This window comes from Emydura macquarii, unplaced genomic scaffold, assembly GCF_026122565.2.
Source record: "Emydura macquarii macquarii isolate MOO-44397 ecotype Brisbane River unplaced genomic scaffold, CSIRO-AGI_Emac_v2 contig_3692, whole genome shotgun sequence".
Lineage (NCBI taxonomy): Eukaryota > Metazoa > Chordata > Testudines > Chelidae > Emydura > Emydura macquarii.
The window spans coordinates 11642487-11665270 of record NW_027133829.1 but is presented as its reverse complement, the minus strand read 5'-3'; the positions used below and the strand labels follow the sequence as shown (position 1 = coordinate 11665270).

General features: G+C 54.5%; 2 protein-coding genes across 4 annotated transcripts in view; both read left to right on the top strand.

The window, feature by feature from the left end:
- Window positions 1-2820: 2820 nt before the first annotated feature.
- Window positions 2821-8719, top strand: LOC137146077 (neurotensin receptor type 1-like). The gene is made up of 2 exons (XM_067537190.1): window positions 2821-3733; window positions 8313-8719. Exons 1-2 carry the CDS (start codon window positions 2821-2823, stop codon window positions 8717-8719), a joined length of 1320 nt encoding a protein of 439 aa, XP_067393291.1.
- A 3446-nt stretch (window positions 8720-12165) lies between these two features.
- Window positions 12166-22784, top strand: part of ARHGAP19 (Rho GTPase activating protein 19) — a 43235-nt gene continuing 32616 nt past the window's right edge. For all 3 annotated transcript variants that reach the window (XM_067537186.1, XM_067537185.1, XM_067537187.1), the window contains exon 1: window positions 12166-12257. In XM_067537186.1, coding sequence (XP_067393287.1) covers window positions 12187-12257 — 71 coding nt within the window. In that variant the 5' untranslated portion in view covers window positions 12166-12186. The remainder of the gene's footprint in view (window positions 12258-22784) is intronic.

Sequence of the window (22784 nt, the reverse complement as noted above, 5' to 3'; positions counted from 1 at the left end):
CCCTTCCCCGTCCTGCTGCTCTCACCCGCCTCCCATCCCCCAACAGCGCAGCCTGGGCTGGCGCTTTCGGCGTGGCTTGGAGATGCCATTGGGGGGCAAGCTTCAGCCGTGTACCCTTCTATGGGGCGGTGGGCTCGGGGCGGGGGGGGGGGGGCGCTGGGCCCGTGGGGGTTCTTGCATTGCCCTGAGTGTGCGTGGATGGGAGCCGTAGCGCTGGCCCTGAGGGCGAGTCCGGCTGGCTTACACGGGGGCGCTGCGCTCCAAGGGGGCAGAGTCGCCCCTGCCCCGGTTGTCCCAGGGTCGGGTTTGCTCCCCAGGTCCTTGCCCAGGAGTCAGCCCCCCAACGCCCCGCTCTTCCCCGCTGAGGTGAAATGTGTGTGTGGGGGCCTGGCGCTGGCTGTGGCCGTCTGCCCTGGGGCACTGGGGTGCTGGCCAGGTTAGCCCAGCGGGCATCGGGCACGGGCTGGGGGCACGTGTGTGGGTGCTGGGGGCTGGCCAGGCTGGCGCACACCTGGCACGGGGGCGCTGGCTGGGATCCCCCAGCTGCTGGGCTTGGGGTGCTGCCGGGGGCCGGGCCGGGGGCTCTGTTCCAGCCCAGCGCTAGGACGCCCTGCCCGTTTACCGGGGGGTGCCCCAGCTGTGCTGCCCCCGCAGAGCAGCCGGGGGGGGGCGGGCTGCCCCCCGGGGACCTGGCGCTGGGCGCACGGAGCCTGTGTCTGGTGCCAGCTCCGAGGGAGGGAGGCGGGGCGGCGCCGAGCCCCCAGACCTCAGCGCGGCTGCCGAGCCCCGACTCCGAGCAGCCGCCGCCGCGCTGCCTCTTGCGCCCCGGGCTGCTCCCGCTCCGCGCAGGTGAGTGCGGGACCCGCGCCCGGCCCGGCCCGGCCCGACCCGGGGATGCGGACCGGGGGAGAGGGGCCGAGAGGTCACCCGGGCTAGAACTGGGCGGGAGAGCGGGGGGCGCCCCAGGGGCACGGGGGAGGTGGGGGGTGCGCCCCAGGAGTATGTGGGGTAAGAAGACATGGGAGGGGCACCCCAGCAGCGAGGGGGTTGGGGGGTGCGCTCCATCAGCGCAGATGGGGCTGGGGGATAGGGGGTGTGGCCCAGCAGTGCAGGGGGGCTGGGAGGGTGTGGGGGTGAATGCTGGGGGATGGGGGGTGGAGGAGGGGAGGGGTGTGCCCCAAAACATGGGGGGCTGGGTGTGCGTGGGGGGGTGAATGCTGGCAGTGTGGGGGGTGGGAGGAGGGAGATGGGGTGTTCCCGCCGCCCCTCCGTCTGCCCCAGGGGAAGGGCTCTCTGCCCAGGGCAGCTTCCGGACACATCCTCATTCTTCCCGCTGGCCCCGCGAGATGCCCTGGCGCCCCAGGCTGCCCCCAGCGGGGATGTGCCGAGGGACAGGCTGGAGAGACCCGGGCGCGGCTGTGCCCTTCCTGCAGCAGGACGCTCCTGGGCTGCCCTGGGGGCCAGGCTCACCCCACCCGCTGGGCTCTGCCCTGCGCCCTCTGCAAAGGAGGCCTGCGGAGCTGGCGGCGCAGGTCACGCCTGCAGCGCAGCCTGGGGTACCCGGCTCACAAACCACGCTGCCGCTGCTTTGCCGCTGCTTTGCCGGGCATTGGCTGCCCTGTGCCAAGAGCACCCGTGTTTCAGTGCGGCCAGACCCTCGTTCGGCCGCGCGCCTGCCGGGTCATCTTGGGGGCAGGCCTCTGCCCCTCGCCCCCCGCACAGCCGTGCCCTGGGAGCAGCTGCAGCCGAAGTGGGGGTGTGGCGGGGGGGTGTGGGTGGGATGAGGACGGGTGAGGGGGCCCGGCCCAGCCAGCCCCAGCCTCTGCAGGGATCAGACACTGCACAAGCCACTCGCTTGGGGAAAAGCAGCCGGAGCCGCAGGTCTGACAGCCCGGCTTTCAGTCCCAGGCCCCAGCCCACGGCACAGCCCCACACGGCCCCCCCGGGTGCTGCTGCCTGCACCTCTCCCAGCAGGGAGTGCGCTCCCTGGGGGCTGCAGGGGGCTGGGGGCAGGGCAGATCCATGGCACGTGCCCTGTGCGCTTGCCCCCTCACCCGTCCTCGTCCAGCTGCTCCTCCCCGGCCATGGCGATGGCCCAGCCGCCTCCCTCTGTTCCCACATCCCTGCCGGCTCCGGGGCTGAGTCAGTGGCCATAGCTGCTGCCGTGACTCCCTTCCCAGCTGGCCTCGGCCACAGCTGCTTCTGTGGGGCCAGGGGCTCTGCACCCAGGCAGTGAGTGGATGGTACCCCACGACGTGCCGCCTCCCGGACAGCTGGGATGGCACGTGCTTCTCTGAGAGACAGCGCGAGCTAGTGGGCAGAGCTGGGGCTAGGGACATCTGGGCCCTTTTCCCAGCCCTGCCACTGCCTCCCTCAGTGGCCTTGGCATGTCCTGGCCCTCCTGTGTCTCAGCTCCGTGGGCCAGGGGGCGGGGAAAGTGCTTCTTGTTCAGTGTGGTGGGCAGGGATTAGCAACTGGCCACCTAACACCCTCTGGCCCTCAGGGCCCCTCTGCAGCAAGGGAGGGAGGGAAAACCGTGACCGCTCTTTATTTCCCCTTAAAGGGCCAGCTGCTGCAGCCCCTAGGCGTCAGACTGAAGCAGGAGAAACCAGCGGCTCCTGGGACAGGCACCTGCCCCGAATCCACCCCACGGGCCCGTCACCAACCCTCCGGCGCCTTCCCAGCATTCCCTGCTCTACCGCTGTCGGCCGGAGGGGCTCGGACTCTTCGAAGCTGCCTCTGCGCTTCTCCTGGCCTGGAGAGTGAAACCCAGCTCCTCGGCGGGGTCCCCTCGCTCCCCTGGCCCCCGCGTCTGCCTGGATGGCCCCGAGCTCCAGCCTGAACGGCTCTGAGCCTCTGGGCGCCGGTGCCTGGGCCTGCCTGGGGTACCTGACTGCTCAGAACCGGTCGGCACGGAACGGCACTGAGGTGGCCCCCCGCCACCTCCTCATCAGCGCCCGGCAGCAGGAGCCCGACTACGTGGCCATCCCGGTCACCGTCTTCTACAGCCTGCTCTTTGTCTTCGGCCTGCTGGCCAACGGGCTGAGCCTGCTGACGCTGCTGCGGAGCGGGCGCATGCGGGCGAGCGCCGTGCGCTTCTACCTGCTGAGCCTGGCGGCGGCCGACGTGCTGATGCTGCTGACCGTGCCGGTGACCCTGTACCGCTACTTCTGGCAGTACTACCCCTGGGCCCTGAGCGACGCGGTCTGCAAGCTCTACTTCCTGGCCCGCCAGGTGTGCTGCGCCACCACCAGCTGGACCATCATCGCCTTCACCGCGGAGCGCTACCTGGCCATCTGCCACCCCCTGTGGTCTATCACCGGCCTGCCGCCCTCGCGCATGGCTTACCTGCTGGCTCTCATCTGGCTGCTGGCGCTGGTCAGCTCGGTGCCCCTCACCCTGGTCTACGGGCAGGCCTCGGCCTGCATCCTGGACTACACCTCCACCAGCTGGGAGAAGAGCGTCTTTCACTCCACCGTCTGCGAGATGCTGGAGCCGGAGCCCTACGTCCTCTACAAGAGCATCATCAAAGCGCGCAGCGTCCTCTGCTTCTTTGTCCCCCTTGCCGCCATCATCACCTTCCACCTCCTCATCTTCCGCCACCTCAGCCTGACTCGCCGGCAGCGGGAGGAGATGGGGCTGACCCGCGCCTGCTCAGGGGGCTTCCCCGCGCAGGTGAACCCGCCCTCTGGGAGCCTGCCCCCGTCGGAGAGAAAGGCACGGCACCTCATGGGTGAGCGACTTTCCTGGCACCGTCTGTCCCAGGGGCCTGCCACACTTCCCCAGGGCAGCCCCATTTCACAGGTGGGGAGGCTGGGGGGCCAGTTCTCAGCGTCCAGCTCTGAACACCTGAGCCCAGATTCTCACCTGCTGCACACCCGGAGCCCCCAGTCAGCGTGACGCTCAGCACCTCTGAAGGTTGGGGACAGCTGGCTCAGGCCCAGCACCCAAAATCAGAGGCCACTTTCAGAAAATGTGGGCTTAAGTGACTTGTCCCAGGTCACACAATGAATCAGTGGCAAAGCCGTGGCTAGATCTGATGTATCATCACACCCGCTTACACAGAGCAGTTTCACATCCCGTTTGTTTCTGTCACGTCGTGGATTATCCCATGCACTGTGCCTGGCACAGTCTGGGGTGGCTGGGACAATATGATGCAGCTGGGACAGGCTGGTTCACCCGTGGCCGTCTGGTGGCCCTGGGACGCTCTGGGGTGGGGGGCTGGGATGGCATGATACCCCTAGGATAATCTGGTGGGCCTGGGACAGTATCCTGCACCTTGGCTGCTCATCCTCCAGCCCCTAAATTAGAAAATCAAAATCGTTTTAATCGGTAAAACAAAGAATTTGTTTTAAGGACCAGGGTGAATAAAAAGCTGCATAAATCTAATTGCCGCATCGAATATCCAGGGTGCATCCAGGAGTTAACCCAGGGAAGAAAACGCCAATCTACTACGTGCCCCTAGCAAGAGTCATCCCGACAGCGTCAGCCACTGACGCACCGGTTCCATGTGCCCAACAGGCACCGTAAGCCTGACGCTGCTGGTATTAGCATTGTGCCAGTAACAGCTCGGCCCCCCGCTGGGATCGGGCCCGTTGAACCCGGCTCCATACAAACGCAGGGAGAGGTGGGCCCTGCCCGAAACGCTCACAGCCCACGTGCAAATCCCAACATAACCTTCACTGTGGAGCTGTGAGCAAACAGACCAGCCTGTGCCCATTGTTAGTCAGACCCCTCCAGCAGGCTGAGCAGATGTCTCTGCCGCCTTCCCGGAGGGAGAGCTTTCCGCTCCCGTGTTCTGCTCTGCAGGTGGCCGGCTTACTCAGCGCCCTGCCCCGGGCTGAGCCTGGCCTCTGAGCCGGGGATTGCCACGCCTCTCCATCCGCCTTTGCCGGCAGGAATTCCTGCAGCCACACCTGGGCTGGGCCCAGCAGCAGGAGGCTGTCGGCTGAGCACAGCGAATGTTCTCGGTGCAAACTCTCCCTCCTCCCTGAGATGAATCAAACGACATGGGCCAGTCCCAACCCTGTCTGTTCCCCTCCTGGCCTGGCCTGGCCCCATCCAAAACCAAGACCCTGCGAGCCATGCTGCATGCTAGACCTAAATTATTCAATAGGGACCCTGGAATTATGTGGCAGGAACCCCCGAATGACGTGGCTCTGCTCCCCCAGCCCTCCCACCCCACCGCTGCCCTGTCCAGTGAATCAGTGCAGCAGCCCTGCTTAGCTGATTAACACAGCCATTCATTGCATGCTGCCCCACGCATGGCATTGTGCTGCCGGTTTCTGTGTGGCCGTGCGCCACGGCGTTGGCGTTGCAGAACCTGTTGGGCAGGTGGAGATCTGCAGTACCTGGCCAAGGACTGCTGGGGCATTCGGTGCTGAGGAAAGGTGTGAGAGGGCTTAGCACACAGGAGGCAGCTGAGGATTGCAGTGCTGGGAAGGGCTGCATCTCCCCATCCCGCCTTCTGCTGGGGAGGGGAAGAAGTGACTGGAAATGTGCAGGAGGGAAGCTGAATTCCTCATTCCCCATCCCAGGAAACATGGACTGCTGCTCACTGCCCACAGCCCCTCTAAGAACATAAGAACGGCCCGACAGGGTCAGACCAAGGGTCCATCCAGCCCAGGATCCTGTCTTCTGACAGTGGCCAGTGCCAGGTGCATTAGAGGGAATGAACAGAACAGGGCAACCATCGAGTGATCCATCCCCTGTCCTGCACTCCCAGCTTCTGGCAGTTGGAGGTTTAGGGACACCCAGCACGTGGGGTTGTGACCATGACCATCTTGGTTATCAGCCATTGATGGATCTATTCTCCAGGAATTTCTCTCTTTCTTTTCTGAACCCACTTATATTTCTGGCCATCAGAGCATTCCCTGGCAATGAGTTCCACGGGGTGACTGCGCTGTGTGAAGTACTTCCTTATGTTTGTTTTAAACCTGCTGCCTAGTAATTTTACTGGGTGACCCTGGTTCTTGTGTTCTGTGAAGGGCTCGATAACACGTCCTTATCCACTTTCTCCACGCCATTCATGATTTTATAACCCACTATCATATCCCCTCTTAATTATCTCTTTTCTAAGCTGAACAGTCCCCGGTTTTGTATCTCTCCTCCTATGAAAGCTGTTCCACACCCCTAATAATGTTTGTTCCCCTTCTTTGTACATTTTCCAATTCTAATATATCTTTTTTGAGATGAGGCCACCAGAACTGTGTGAAGTATTCAAAGTGTGGGTGTACTATAGATTTATATAGTGGCATGATGATATTTTTCTTTGTTATTATCTATTCCTTTCCTAATGATTCCTAACATTAGGCTAGCCTATTTGTCTACCACTGCACATTGAGCGGATGTTTTCAGAAAACTATCCACGACAACTCCAAGATCTTTCTTGAGTGGCAAGAACTAATTTAGACCCCATCGTTTTGTATGTATGCTTGGGATGATGTTTCCCAATGTGCGTTACTTTGCATTTATCAACATTGAATTTCATCTGCCATTTTTGTTTCCAAGTAACCCAGTTTTGCGAGATCCCTTTGCAACTCTTCCCAATCAGTTTAGGACTTAACTATATAGAGGCATTTTGTATCATCTGCAAATGTTGTCACCTCACTGTTGATCCCCTTTTCCAAAGCCTTTATGAATATGTGGAACAGTGCTCCCTGTATAGCTCCTTGGGGACCCCTTCTCCCCTTTTTACATTGTGAAAACTGACCATTTATTCCTGTCTTTTAACCAGTTACTGATCCGTGAGAGGACCTTTTCTCTTATCCCATGACTCCTCATTTTCTGTAGGTAGGAGCTTTTGGTGAGGGACCTTGTCAAAAGTTTTCTGAAAGTCCAAGTACACTATATTCACTGGATCACCCTTGTCCACATGTTTGTGGACACCCTCAAAGAATTCTAATAGATCGTTGAGACATGATTTCCCTTTACAAAAGCCATGTTGCTCCTTCCCCAACGTGTCATATCTACATGTCTGATAATTCTGTTCTTTACTATAGTTTCAACCAATTTGCCTAGTATTGAAGTTAGGCTTACCGGCCTGTAATTGCTGGGATCGCCTCTGGAGCCTTTTAAAAAGTCAGTGTTACATTAGCTACCCTCCAGTCATCTATCTGATAAGAGGCTGATTTAAGATAGGTTATATGCCAAATTAATAGTTCTGCAATTTCATAGTTGAGTTCCTTCAGAACTCTTGAGTGAAACGCATCTGATGCTGGTGACTTATTACTGTTTAATTATCAATTTGTTCCTCTGTTGACCCCTCAATATGGGATGATTTGTCACCTAGAAAGAATAGGTTGGGTGTGGGGATCTCCCCACATCCTCTGCAGTGAAGACCAATGCAAAGAATTCATTTAGCTTCTCTGCAATGGCCTTATTTTCCTTGAGTGCCCCTTTAGCACCTGGATCATTCAGCGGACCCACTGATTGTTTGGCAGCCTTCCTGCTTCTGACGTACTTTAAAACAATTTTGCTGTTGGTTTATGTGTTTCTTGCTAGTTGCTCTTCAAATTCTCTCTTGGCTGACCTAATTATACTTCCACACTGAACTGGCTAGAATTTATGCTCCTTTCTGTTTTCCTCACTGGGATTTAATTTCCAATTTTTAAAGGACGCCTTTTTGCCTCTAACTGCCTATGCCACTGTGCCACCACTTGGGCGAGTCTGCTACACTGATCAGCAGCAAGACAATTGATAGCGTAGAGTTTTAAAGTCTCAAGGGACCCCTCAGGATGAAATTCAGTAAACATAAAAACAATTTTAAGAGCAATCTCTCTTCCCATTAGCACGTGTCTGTCAATTTACAGTCCCATTTTCCTACTGCTAAAATGTATTTCTCTTCTTTGTTTCTACAAGACGTAGTGACACTGCCGTATAGAGAAGGCACTGTCACAAGTACAAAGGAAAACCTGAACAAACAGAGAAATGAGCCTGTCTTTCGTATTGCTCTGTTAGAGTGAGCTGAGGTATTCATTGCAACACGGGCAGCTTACAAATATTCAAGGGGGAATGTGATGTTGACGTTCTTTGTGATGAACAAGGTGGAATTCCTCCCTTCCCCAGTGGTGGTTCAGGCTCTTTGCAGACTCAGGCAGGTGTCACTGCGTTGGTCACATTCTGAAAGTTGTCTTTGAAACCAAAGGGCAGAGAGGCATTTTTCAATGAAATCTGAGTTTGGGGTGCAGTCGGGCATGGGGTTCTAAAAGAGGGACAATGATACAGTAACGTCCGTGGTTGCATAACCCCATTAAGCATGGAGTCCTGTGCTATGTGGCCAGGCATTAACCTCTCTCCTCTCTTCCATGAAGGTGCTGTGGTGGCTGCGTTTTTCTTTTGCAACTTCCCTGACACGGCTTCGTCCCTGATGCACATTTACATTCACAGCTGGAGCACCAGCGTCCTGGTGCTCTACACCTGGCTGAAGATCTACCTCTCACTGCCTCTCTGGTACCTCAACAGTGCCCTGGACCCCCTCCTCTTCTGCATCTCCTCGGCCTCCTTCCGCAATGCCTGCCGCGAGAGCCTCCCCCCACTCCTCCCTTGGATCGGCAAGAAACTGCAAGGCTTCTGTGTCAAGTCGGGAGGACAAGCGCCCAGGGCTGGAAGATCTTTGTGGACCCTAAATTCCACCAAAGGGGAGCAAAGCAAATCCTACAGAGACACTCAGCCCAGCGAGCCACAGCTCCTCTCCTGCGGGAAGCGTGCGGGCCCATGAGCCTGGCCCAGCGCAAAGCCAGCCTGTGCACAATAGAAAAAGCCGTGCATTCTTCGCAATGTCCTGGCACAATCACATGAGGGATACTCGTGTGCACTTGCATTCGTGCTTACACACCTTCCGCTTCCCCCAGGTGCTAGGGGACCAAGTGGAGGCTTACTGCATCAGGGATTGCCGCTCTTGTACCAGCTGACTAGCTAGCAGTTCAGCTGTTCAGTTGTTGCTCGTGTGGAAATCTGCTGGCGAGTTGTTTGTGGCGTGTTTGCTGTTGTGAGGAGCTTCGGTCACTGTCGTGGTGCGTGGCTCAGTCTGTGTTGCATAATGCAGGGTTTGTAACTGCTTGAAATCTAGTTGTGTATTCTCTTGGTGCTGGGCGGGCTGATGTTTTGGAGAGCTATTGCAACAGGAGAAAGGAATAGACTTTGGTCATCAGTGGAAGCGAAGGGTTCCCTCCTTCTCCAGTTAGCGTTTCCCCCCATCCCCAATTTGATCAGGTTTCCTGTGTTCCAAGAATGGATACAAGATACTGATACGAAACCCAAAACCCTTTGGACATGGAGTCAACTCCACAAAATACCATGGAATCCCTGGGGCAAACTCTGAGCTCCTTACACTGCTATCTGCCAGTCCTTACTCAGACACAGCTCCTACTGGAGCCTGGGAGCCAGTGTTTCCATGTCTGAGAGAATGGGTCCTGAAGCCAAGAACCTGGAATACAACGGCAAGCTGGGCCTGGACTCCCTGGCATTGTCCCTGGATTCTGCATTGTTCCGAGGTAGCAGGTGGGAAATTTGGCAGAAGCTTAATTTTAATTAAAATTAGTGTTTTAAAATTAAATCTGCAAGTGTACAATCCAATCCTCAGTGTCAGCTGGGTTATTCTGACATCACATTCCATCTATTTTATGCTGTCCCACATTTTCAATGGGCTGTAGTCGTTGTAGTGATAATGCATAACTAGTTAATAGGTGTAGCTGGGGAAGACGAAGGTTGCGGGAGCTGCATGTGCATTTGAGAGTGAGAGACACACACAGACACTGAGGCGTTTGGCATGAGGGTTATAAAGGAAGGCAGCTGGGGATGGTGAGTTTGCACATTAGCTGCCTAAATGATCAGCTAGGAAATAGTTAAAAATATTGACATTTAAATAGTCTCCGGCGTTACCAGCCTGTGCTATGATGGAGCAGCCCGCCTTTCTGAGAGCTCATCTTTCAGGCTGCCTGCCGATTCTGAAACACAACGCTGCTTCATTCACTTGGCTCATGTTTTCAGCATTACCTGTACAACCCTAAGAGAGCTTGAGACATCATTGTGTGATTGAAGGCTGGGACCCTGAAACACAGTTCTGCTACAGGGATGGATGGATTCTGTGGCATATCTCACAGACACAGAATATGAGGCCATAGCCAGAATGAATTTTTTTGCTTAATATTTTAGCTTAGTAGAGTCAGATGTTAGACTTCAATGGGGGTTTCCCTGACCGAGGGTTGAGTAAAAACATAGGGCTCTTATCAGGATCTGGCCTAATAAAAGCTTTGTGTGGTGTCTGTCTGTATTGACGGCTGCACATCAGAGTACCAGCTTCTTGCTGCTTGTCACGCTTCTGCTTCAGCAGGCCAAAATCAGATTTGTTTCTTTCTGGCTTAATACACTGCAAAATGCTGCTTAATTCTCTGCCCACTTTCCTCAATCACTATCTTTGATCTGTCCTTACTCCTGGATTTCTCCAGCCCAGATGGGTTTATTTTCCCAGATGCATCAGCTGCATTGATCCAAGCTGAATCTCATCTGTAATTTCCTGCTAATATTTCTAACAAAAGTGACCTGTGGTATAATTTCTCTGTCTTCTCTCAGTTTTGCATCATCTGGAGCTTTTATCACAACTTGCTCCTTTTTTCAGCTCATTTAATAGATGAAATGAGACCTACCACCAAGCACGAGGCACCTCACTAGACCCACCTCCAATGCAGTCCATTGCCGTGCTCGTTTTATGGCTCTATTATTATTATTAATTTGTCGAGCCGTTTCTAGTCCATGTGACCATGCGCCTACCCAAGACAGCTGGGATGATTTTTTTGAATCAGTGAATCAGGTCCTTTATTAAGGCTAGAAACATGACACCTCCTGCGTTCTTTATCCAAAGATTGTCCATTCTGTCCAAAAAATGCCCTGGTTTCTCTGGTGTGACTTATTCTTCCTAAACTTCCAGTGTTGCTTATTGCTCATGTTCTCTTAGGCTCCAGGAGCCTGATTTGTGAAGGTGAGGTTCCATGGACCGCTGAACCCAACTGCGATGTGGGTGCTCAGCACCTCTGAAAATCAGGCCAGCCAGATTATCCCCCTGAAAACTGCAGAGAGGGGTCTCTCCACATGCAGACCTCTGCCTTCGTAGGTGGAAGTTTGTGTGTGTGTTGTCTCTATGGTGTGCTCCTCCCTTCCTCCTGCCTGGGAGCTGTGCAAGTTGGGAGGAAGCAGGATCTGGCTGAGTATCTTCCCTCAAGCCCTGGGGGCAAGCAACATGAGCTACGGGGGGACCCCTGAAGAAAGGGCCCAGTTTCCTCAGCCCTTCCAAGCCCCTGCCGCAGGAATTCTAAAGGCACTCAGTGAATTCCCGCTCCCTCTCTGCTCTCCCCTGCGTCAGGTGGGTTAATAGGAGGATGGGTCCCACGGTGATTGCTTCTCTTAATGTGGATCCCATGGTTTACTTGGGTAGGCGGCAGCCTCTCCATTCGGTTACTACGTGACCTGGGAATGAAGTCAGGCCACGCAAATCTGGAATAACTGCATTGAGGTCCTGGTGTAACAGCAGGGTGTGGCCCCGGGGCGTGGTCCTGGGATAACGGGGGGCGGGAGGGGATCTGGCTCCCAGAGGCCAGGGGCAGGAGCAGTGTCCGAGCTCCGGCTTTGACTGGGACTGTTGTTCCCGCCTGTGGCTTTGGGCAAGCCCTTCTCCTGGAGCCTGCAATGGGGATAAAGACCCCGACCCCCTCCCAGGGGCCTGCCCAGGCCGTCTCAGAGCCTGCCCAGGGGTGGAGGCCCGCGGGGCCCCGCCGGCCACACCGCTCAGAGTGAAGGGCCCCCACGGCCTGTGCCAGCCTGGAGCGGGTATTGACAGCCATGGAAACCTTGCTCCCCCTCCTCCCAGCAGGGGCTGCCCCAGGCCACCCCCCAACCCGGGGGCGTGTCTTCAACCCGTGGGGGCGGGGCCGCGTGAGCCCCTCCCACCCAGGCAAACTACACCCCCCAGAATCCTTCGCGCCGCCGGCGGCGCCCCGCCCCTCCCCTCCCGCCCAGCCCGCGCGCGCGCGGCTCGGGTCGTCTGTTGCTCGTTCGAACAGGCCAACGGCGGCCCCAGCCCTCGGCGGCCCCGCCCCGCGGCTGGGCGGGGCGGCGCTGGGCCCAGCCAATCGCTTTGCGGGGCGGGAGGGCGGAGGCAGGCCAATGGGCAGGCGAAGCGGCAGATATGAGATGGCGGCCGGCAGCGGGGCCGGGAGCCGGGGCCCGGCGGGAGCCGCTGGCGCTGAGCGGCGGGGCGGCAGGTAGGCGAGGGGGCCGGGGCCGGGGCCGGGGCCGGGGCCGGGACTCTGGCAGCTGCCTGCCGTGCGGCCCGGCCCGGCCCGGCCCGGCCCCGCCCCGCACCGCACCGCACCAACGTCCCCGGGGTGGGGGCGCGGCGGGGGTTCGCTGTGGCCGGGTCTGGGCCGGGCCGGGGCAAGACTTGTCCCGGGACCTCGGCCCGTGCCGCCAGCCCCGCTGCGCTCCCTAGCACGGGACGCTCCGCACGGCCGGCCTGGCTCGACGTGAGGCCGCCGCAGTGCCAGGGGCTCTTGCTCTGTAAGTGGGGCGCCCCCCCCGTGACTCCGGCCCCCCAGCGGTGCAGCGCCCAGGGCTGCGTGGTTCGGGTCCTGCGGTTGTGCGGGGTCTATTAGCCCCTCACGGGAACTTAGGGGTCTGGTTGATGGGCCAGCTCTGGAGGAGACCGGACCTTGGAGCGGACACAGCCCGCAGGGCCGGGGGACAGAGCCCAGCTCAGGGCAGGCAGGCCATGGATGCCAAGCACTCCTGGGGAGGATGCACACGGCCAGCCGTGCCCCGGCAGTGCGGCCATGAAAAACCCCAGCAATCGCTGCCCTGGCTGTACCTTTACCTAACTGGGGTCAACTTCACTATGTAACCTGGCAGACCCACGCGTTATCAGCCTTTCCAGACTACTGTACCCTGTACATGATCCGAAACATAGGGCTGGAAGGGACCTTGCAAACTCATCTGGTCCACGCCTCTGCACCCATGGCAGGACCAAGCAGGATCTAAGCCATCCCAGGCAGGTGTTTGTCTAATCTGCTCTTAAAAACCTACAGTGACAGAGATTCCACAACCTCCCTCAGCAATTTAATCCAGTGCTTAACTGCCCTGACAACTGGGACATTTTTCCTAACGCCCAACCTAACCCACCCTTGGTGCAATTTAAACCCATTGCTGCTTGTCCTATCTTCAGATGTTAATTAGAACAATTTGTCACCCTCCTCCTGGTAACCACTCTTATTGTACTTCTGAGCCCTTTCAGGAGTCTGATTTGCCATGCGTGGACCCTGAGCTTCACTTCACTTAAATTTGGGCTTTAGCTTCAGCCCTGCACAACGGGGCTCAGGCTTCAGCTTTCTGCCCTGGGCTCCAGTGAGTCTAACGCTGGCCCTGGCAGCTCCATTAAAAGGAACTCACCCACAGTTTGAGAGCTGCTGACATAGCATATAGAGCAGGATAAACAAGTCATTGTCTGTATGAAGTTTTAGTTTGTACTGACTGTGCTGGTGCTTTTTATGCAGCCCGTTGTAAATCTAGGCAAACATCTAGATGAGTTGATGTATCCCCTGGAAGATGGAGACACACCCCTCGTTGAGAGCTGCTGCTATAGACAAGGCCTAACACAAAACCAGCATATCACCTGTGGCTGCACACTCTTCACACAACAATCACTCTATAGCTGACCTCTGTCCTCATCCTCCAAGGAAATTTGCACAATGCCTTCAAAAGACAATCTGTGGAGCATAAATTCATAACTTTGCTAGACGCTGCTCATGAACTGAATAGACAAATGAGATTTATGGCTTATTACAACCATCTATAACCCACTAACAATCTCCCCTCCTCCCCCATCTGTTCCTTTCCTGCCTGTGGCTGGAGAGGTGTTAAAAGGCCACTTTGCCTTGAATGGTCCCTTAGCACATATTCTAACTACTTACCCTAAACAATGTGTTCCAGCTTGTATTTAGCTGTGACGCTGAATATGTTTCCCAGACCTGAGGGAGAGCTCTGTGTAGCTTGAAAGCTTGTCTCTCTTGCCAATAGAAGTTAGTCATTCACTCACCCCCTGTGTCTCTGTAATATCCTGGGACCAACATGGCTACAATTGCCTAGTAAGCGAGAACCCCCGTTCCAGAGAGCTCTCAATCTAAAAAGCCAAGCCAAAGGGAGGAAGGACGGTACAATCATTGTCCATATTTTGTGTGGGGAAAACTGAGGTAAAGGGAGCTGACATAACTGGCATGGGGTTCTCCAGGAAGCCTGTGGCAGAGCTCCTGTGTCCCTGTCCAGTGCATCTTGTCTCTCTGAAAATGCCTTCGCTGGGGACAAACTTGATCCAGTATCCTCTTCTCCCCCCACTCTCCCCACTTACAAAGTGATACTTACTTTCAATCTAGCATGAAAACAGATTTATGTTTTTAAAAAACAAACCCCAACCCAACACATTCCTGCCCTGTTGAGCAATCTTTCAGACCCAAACTCCAGCAGGCTTCTATCTGCAGCTATTTGTACGACTGTAACCCCCCCCCTTTTATCCAGGGCTTTGTTGGGTTCGGACAGGAGGGTCCTTATTCTTCTACACGCCTGCTCACAGGGGATGGGGGAACATTACTTGCCCACACAATCCAAAGCGTCATCTAAGCGTCTATCTACCAGCCTAGCCACTGTCTTTGTTAGTGTTTATGTTCATGGGACAAGGTAAAATGTCACCCCATGTTGTTCATGTCATCCTTGATTTGGGAGGTGTCCAGCGGTGCCAATCAGGAATTGATGCTCCAGTGTGCTGGGCACTGCCTATGTAGGAAACAAAAAGCCCCTGCCCCAAAGAGCTTACGGGGAAAGGACATAGTAGTACTGAAATGGTTCTTTGGTGTATTAAGTAGCAGTCACACTGAAGTCCCTAAATACTGGTGATGTGACCTCATTTGGCCCCCATTGCTCCTTGTCCGCTGCCCAACTATGGGCAGGCACTTTTCCCTCCTCAGCAAATAGTCCTCTATTTTTTCAGGTGTGACCTGTCTGTGCTAGGGTAGCCACCTGAAAATGCCAAGGTCAGGACAGGCTGCAAGAAGAGAGCAGATTCTCCCAGCACTGGTGTGTGACACTGAAGTCAGACTTCCCAACCAGCCACAAACAATGCTTCTGATTCCCCACACTGCTTCTCAAGAAGCTACAACAAAATATCCACAGCCCCTTTTACTGCATTTCAGTCTCCGGCTCCCAGTTAGCCACTAGGTCCAGTAAAGAGAGAAGTTATTTACCAAAAAGGTTCTCCTGACTCCAAAGGGTCAGCCACAGCACCAGATCATTAAGTTTGGATCTTACCCAAAATACCACGTTGCCAGCCACTCCCTTAGTAACTAAAATAAAGGTTTATTATAAAAGGAAAGAAACAAACTATAAGAGAAATGTTAAATGATTCAAGCAATACCATACATACAGATGATTTGAAAGTCCATATATAACAGGTTTTCAGTAGAACTGTGGCATTTGCACACTTGTTAGTCCCTCTGGTGTACATCTAGTACCTGGATGGGTCTCAGTCCTTTGTTTCACAGCTTCAGTTGCAGATGAGTTGATCCAGAGGTAGGTGAAGGCCGAAGACTAAAGACAATGGATGTGGTTTATCTGCCTTTCATGTCCCTTGGCCTTTGCCATGCTGCTTATGGAAATTTACAGAAATAAGATGGAGTCCAGGGTGACATGAGTAAGTCCTGGTGACTCTCAGGTGTAGCCTCTGGGTTCTTTCCTTGAGCTTATTGTACTTTTGAGTTCCCTTAATGGGCCATCAACCAGCTAGTGCTGCAGCCATCCTACGTGGGGTGTCACCCAGAAACACAGCACAAGTTGAAATACAGATGCATTAAATATCTCCATAACTTCCAATACAAATGACAGATACACATAAACAATATCATCATTCTTAGCAAATTATAACCTTTCTAATGGTACCTGACATGGCATATCTCATATGAATTATTGTAATTTTGAAATATTAGTATTCAATCACATTATAAATGGTCCCCCTAATCCAGCCAGCATCACAGCAGGTTCAGACCGCTTTCTTTTGGCTACTTTAGAACCTATTCTCATTTGGTTCCTTCTCTCATTTCTGACTCTGACTTTTGCTTTTGAAGATGGGTCCCTTTGCCTGCCTCGCTCCCATTCTTTTGCTTTCTGTTATTGTCCTTTCTGTGATGACTTGCATAGAGCCAGCAAGCAAGCATACATCCTGGTTAAACTGCAGAATTGAACCAAAGTCTCATAAAATTACTCTATAAACTGTTCACAAAGCACCTTCTCTGTTCCATACAGAGTTCTGTTCTCCAGAATCCAAGCTGTCTGTCTGAAGCAGCGTGGGGGAAGTAACTGGGAGAATGAGAGGTACTTATAGTGGCCTAGCCATGTGATGGGTTTGGCCCACCATTTGTTTCAAAGGCTTGCTGTCTGGCAGGTCTGGTTGGATCCTCAGCCTCTGTAGTTTGCAGCTTTTGTCAAGATGACATTATTTTATTATCTGCACTTGGCAAGAAAGTTGCTTCCTTCTCTTCCAGATGCAGAGATCTCACTCCAGTAATCCTGGCCTCTTGCAAGTCCTGGTTGGATTTTACAGCAATGTACACTACATGTGAGGCTTCCTCATCAAACCATTCAGAAACTGCAGTTAGTGCAGAATGAGGCAAGCCACTTACTAAGAGCACTGGGGAGACGGCTGGCAGCCGTCTCCCAAGAGAAATATTAATGTTTGCTTTTGGCTTCCCAGTAAGTCCTGCCCTCGCTCCCTGTGTAATGACATGGCAGCCATGATATCTGAGGCAGGAAGTTCTGAATGGCTCTGAAACTGGCTTCTCCCCTTGGTTTGCCGGAGTTCAGATTTGATCCTGATATTATTCTGCTTTATACTTTGGGAGACTTCTTTGCGGGTATTCTCAACATCTCACAGGTGGGGTTTGTACTCTGCAGGGGACAGCTGGGTTATGGGGTGGCTTGTGTGCTTTAAAGTGGGAGAGGCCCTTTGAGGAAGACCCTCCTTAGACACCCTTCTGTCTGGAACTTCTTTCAACATGTCTGATTTAATGTGTGTGGCTTACTTCTTTAAAAGTGCCGTGGGGATCGTTGATAGTGTCTGAATCTCAGTCTGTCGCCGCTCCCTGGGCTTTGCTGAGTAGAGGGAAGAGAAATCTGATGCACCTTCTGGTTGTGGCTCAGTCAGGACAGAAATGTTTCAAGGTGAAGGAGTTCCCACCAATTTCCAGATTCTGAGGACAGCTTTTTTAATTGATGTCAACTGCCTTGCATCCATACAAGTTCTTTTTGATTTATCCGGTGTCTTATCCTGCTTTAATTTAGTCTGGAATGATACATGTTCTGGTGTAAGGCTCATGTGGGCGCATCCACATTTTGAATTAACTACATCACTTCAAGCAGTCCTCCAACTCTGCACTGCTTTACAGCTACACTGGCCTGTCTCTTTACTTGTGTGCCCTCCACTGCTCCAGGGGCATCTGGACCAAATGTCACCTGCCTGTTTAAATGCTGTTTGCAGTGGCATTGTAGCCATCGTGATCTCAAGAAATGGGAAACACAAAGTAGGTAAGGTGTTGGTGGAAGGTACAAACTTTAAAACCTGAAAGTTTGTACCTTCCACCAACACCAACAGGATTTGGTCCAATAAAAGATATTACCGTACCTGCCTTGTCTCTCTTTAAATGCTGGCATATGGCCAGGTATGCCCCTTTGTGTTTCCAGCCTCTGGCAAGTTCACATGCCTGCAGTCCATTATAACAGCCATGCCTGTACTTGTGTGGTCCTGTGCAGAGGCCCTAGATGCATTTGCCGTCTGGGGAGAGGAGCGTGTCTGCTCCCATCTTAACAGCCCTTACCGGGATGTGAATATCTGAGTGGCTATTGGAACCAATGTGGGAAAAGGGCATTTCTGGGAAGCAGCCAAGTGCTTGCTTATGTTCATTCCATTGTATGTGTTTGTGCACTTCATTGAGAACCTCGGAGATAACATGGCATTGGAGATGCACTTTTCCCCATTTGCCAGCTACATCAGGTGGCACTCAAGTAATTAACTTCCTTTTGGCCTTCCAGCATTCCAGTTCGAGAGCTTGCTCATATCCATTCCACTATAGGTGTGCGCATGCCTCCAAGCACGGTTACCCGGAACTTTTTTCCCCTTAGCAGATCCCATAGGGCTGGCTCTGGCATCCTCTGGAGCCCTGCGCACATGCCGTGGTGTATGAGGCACTGCTGGCCCTACGCCCCCTCAGTTCCTTCTTTCTGCCCGTGACGGTTGCTGGAACTAGCCTTGCTCTCTGGAAGTTCTATTCCCCTTCTTTTGACTTGTTCGTTGTTCTAAGTAGTTTAGTTAGTTAAGTAGTTGTTAAGTGTTGTTAAAAAGAGTAGTTAGAGATAAGGCAAGTCCCTTCAGGGACTTAGAGTGGCTGGGCCATCCCCCAGTCGCTGGGATTCAAGCTGTGTGCCTCCTGCAGGAAGGCCTTCCCGCTCAGCGACCCCCATGACCGTTGCCTTAAGTGCTTGGGGGAAGCGCACAGAAAAGAAAAGGGCAAGATCTTCAGGGCTTTTAAACCGAGGACTCAGAAGGACTGAGAAATCCAGTTGAAAGCCCTGCTGAAGGAGGCAGCGCTCCACCCGGCGTCCGAGCCAGCCCGCTCCACCTCAGCACCGAGCGTGACCTCAGTACAGAGCGCATCGCTGGCACGGGCCTCGACTCAGCACCGCGCCACATCGCCGGCACTGAAGAGGAAGAAGCAGCACGTGGAGTGCGAACACTCCTCTGCGCTGTCGGCATGGGCAAGGTTGAGTATGGAGATGCACCAGACCCGGCCTGTTGAGTCTTCTCCGGTGCCTGCATCTTTGGTCAGGGAACCTCCCCCGACTCCTGGGAGTGGGAGAGTGCCCCTGCTGGCGCCATCGACACCAGAGGCTTTTCAGGCGGCAAGAGCCTTGTTGTCCTTGCCTACGCCACCTCCGTGCCCCTCCCCCCCCAGGAGGCAGCACCGGTCGAGGTCTGCCAGGCGGTGCTCGGACAGCTCCCGTCCAAGTTCCTCAGCATCGAGGAGTTCACCCGTGCCCACACGGCGCAGAACCCGGTCGCCATCGGAAGACCCGGCACCGCGCAGTCCATGACGCGGAACCCAGTCGCTGGAGTCCGGCTCGGCACCGAGATGTTTGGAGCAGCGCCGACCTCGGTCACTGAAAGGGTCTGCAGGGCCACACAGCAAGCGGTACCGGAAGTCATCAGTACCGAGACAACGCGCTGGTACCTCTAGCTGCTCGGAGTGCACCTCCATTCGCCAGCACCGCTCACGGCAATGGAGGCAGTCCTCGTCGCCCTCCAGGTTGGAGGCGTCGAGAGGGCGGTCCTCGGCATGGAAGGGCTCCTGGGACCGAAGATGTGCATGGCCCCACTGGTCTGGTGACTCGGGGTTTCCCAGGAGGACAGCCATCGGGAGAGCAGACGCCCCCACAAAGCATCACAGCCTGTGGCGCAGTCAGCCCTGGGTTGGCCCCAGGGTCATTGGCCGCAACAATGGCTTTATTGGGCCCCATGGGGAATCCAGATGGGGCCATGGCCCCAATCCATTGTCATTGGGGGTGCAGCCTGTGCCTCCGGCACAGGGGGAATCCCATAGACACTATTCCTCGGACGGGGGGTCGGACCCCATGGAGGGACCCTCAACAGGTGCAACTCTTCGCCAGGAGGGGGCGCACCCGCAGGACACACCTCGGCAGTTCTCTTCCTCCTCACCGGATGAGGCAGTCTCCTGGGACCACTTGGTGTCACTGGAGGATTTCAGGGCGCACCAAGAGCTGCTCAAGAGGGTGGCCTCCAACTTGGAGCTGGAGGTGAAGGAGTTAAAGGCTGAAGATAGCCTCTTTAATGTGCTGGCGGTGGCTGCACCAGCGAGAGTGGCCCTCCCAGTCCACAAAAGGGTCCTTAAGATAGTAAAGGCCCTGTGGCAAACAACTTCCTCGGTCGCCCCTACGTCAAAGGTGGCTGAAAAAAAGTATTCTGTCCCGGCCGAAGGGTTTGAGTATCTGTTCACTCACCCTGCCCCGGGAACCCTGGTGGTAGACACGGCTAACTAGTGAGACAGGCAAGGTCAGCCAGGGACCACTCCCAAGAACAAAGATAATAAGAAGCTGGATTTGTTTGGGAGAAAGGTTTATTCCACGGCGAGTCTACAGTTCAGGATTGCCAACCATCACGCCCTCCTGGATAGATATAATTTCAACCTGTGGGACTTCCCTCAGGCAGTTCGCTGAGGCCCTGCCCCAGGACCAGGCTGCAGACTTTAACGCTCCAGACGTCCTGTGATGCTGCTGGCTCAGCGAGAGGACCATAGCCTCCACCATCTGCATGAGAAGGTGCTCGTGGCTGTAATCCTCGGGCCTGTCCCAGGAGGTGCAGCAGTCGATTCAGGACCTCCCCTTTGATGGGTCGGCCCTAGTCTCAGATCAGACCGATGCGAAGCTGCACAGTCTGAAGGACTCCAGGGCCACGCTTTGCTCCCTGGGCCTGGACACGCCCCAGTTTTCCAGGTGGCAGTCATGGCCCCAGGTGCAGCAGCAGCCAAAGCCTCTACCCAGGCCTTTTCAACCCTATAGGAATAGGGGGTTTAGAAGGAGAAATCAGCCCCCCAGCTCGTCCTCAGTTCCCCAGCAGGGGCGTCCTCACTGCTCTCATGGCGCGCGTTTTGGCCTTCCATCAGCCGCTAGAGGGGAGATCCCTGTTCTCCCATCCCATGTCAGTCAGGTTCTTCAAGGACGTGGAGAGGCTATATCCACAGGTCCGTGACCCAGTGCCTCCCTTGGGATCTCAACCTGGTCCTCCTTGAGACTCTTTTGAACCCATGGCTTCATGCCCAATGCTCCTGCTTTCATGGAAGGTAGCCTTCCTGGTGGCCGTTACCTCAGCTAGGAGGGTTCCCAAGATTAGGGCCTTGATCTCAGAGCCCCCTTACACAGTATTCTATAAGGGCAAGGCGCAGTTGAGGCTGCACCCAGCCTTCCTGCCAAGGTGGTTTCCCAATTTCATTGTAATCAAGATATTTGTCTCCCTGTGTTTTTCCCCAAACCGCACGGTTCGGAGAAGGAGAGGAGATGGCATTCGCTGGATGTGAGACGAGCCCCGGCCTTCTACATTGAACGCAAAAAGCCATTCCGGAAATCGATGCGGCTCTTCGTTGCAGTGGCTGACCGGATGAAAGGCTCACCTGTCTCCACCCAGTGCATCTCCTCGTGGATTACATCTTGCATCAAGTTCTGCTACGAGCAGGTGAAGGTGCCACTTCCAGTAACCATCACGGTGCACTCAACCAGAGCTCAAGCCTCGTCTACAGCCTTCCTGGAGAGAGTGCCCCTGCAGGACAGCTGCAAAGCCGCCACCTGGTCATCGGTGCTACCTTCACGTCCCACTACACCATCGTCCAGCAGGCGAGAGAAGACGTGGGATGTGGCAGAGCGGTGCTGAGGGCAGCTCACCGGTAACTCCGACCCACCTCCAAGGTATTGCTTGTTAGTCACCTATAGTGGAATGGACACGAGCAATCACTTGAAGAGAGAAAACAAGGTTACTTACCAGTAACTGATGTTCTTCGAGATGTGTTGCCATGTCCATTCCACAACCCACCCCCCGTCCCCACCGCCGGAGTTGGCAGAAAGAAGGAACTGAGGGGGCGTAGGGCTGGCAGCGCCTCATATACTGTGGCATGTGCGCGGGTCTCTAGGGGGCACCTGTGCCGGCCCTACGGGATCTGCTAAGGGGGGAAAGTTCCAGGTAACTGTGCACAGAGGTGTGCACTCACCTATAGTGGAATGGACATGAGCAACATCTCAAAGAACAGCAGTTACTGGTAAGTAACCTTGTTTTTGTTTTTTGTTTTTTTTACCACTCTCCCAGCCAGGAGGGTCAATGCCCCATGCCTTCCATCACTGCTCGCAAATGTTTCCTCTCTGGTTTCTCTCACTCTTAATTCTTAATTTACCTATGATGACTTTCTGCTCTGGTGTAATGTTGTCTGGGCTTGCGTCTAAGTTCACAAACACAGATTTTACACTGATTTAAGTCCATTAAGTCAATAGAACTTACTTCTCATGGATCCTGTTATAAAGGCAACGCTCAGTTGCACATCCTGTCACTTTCCTGGAGACGTTTTTAATTCACTTCCTTACTATAGTATCCCATTTGTTTGCTTCTCAAACTCTTTCCACAAGTAACCAGAGTTTGCCGGTTTAGGTCTCATGTTAATCCTGATCTTCAAAGACCTCCATAGGCTTGACTCAGGCTACACAAGGGATCTTCTCATCCTGCATAATTATGACTTCTGACAACAGCTGCACGCCATTGAAATAATGGAACCGTTACTCCTAGAGTGAGACTTGTGTGCATGATCATGGGACTGGCTCTCAGGAGGTGCTAGGTTTACCATGAATCTTCTGAGCAAAATGTAGAGCCCGCTGCTTTGTCCTAGCTTTCTCCATAATAACAAAATTAACCCCTACCAAACATTAACTCCTTGTGCTAGTTAGGCGGAGGGGAGTGGGAAGGGAGAGCAAGGTTTACTGTGTGCTTTGAGATAATGTAAGGCACTCAGATACCATGGTGATGAGTGGTATATAAAAGCAGGGATGAAAGAAATTCTAATGACAAACAAGGCAGAAAATAGAAATAACATGTCTGAGCAAATGCCTGTCTCCCTTTTGCCTCTGTTCTGTAAACTGTGTGTAGGTGG

Bases quoted from the DNA above. Each gene is read 5' to 3' on its own strand.
- LOC137146077 (XM_067537190.1), top strand. From the start codon at position 2,821: ATGGCCCCGAGCTCCAGCCTGAACGGCTCTGAGCCTCTGGGCGCCGGT. The intron at 3,734-8,312 runs GTGAGCGACTTT...TCTTCCATGAAG, and splicing joins AAAGGCACGGCACCTCATGG to GTGCTGTGGTGGCTGCGTTT.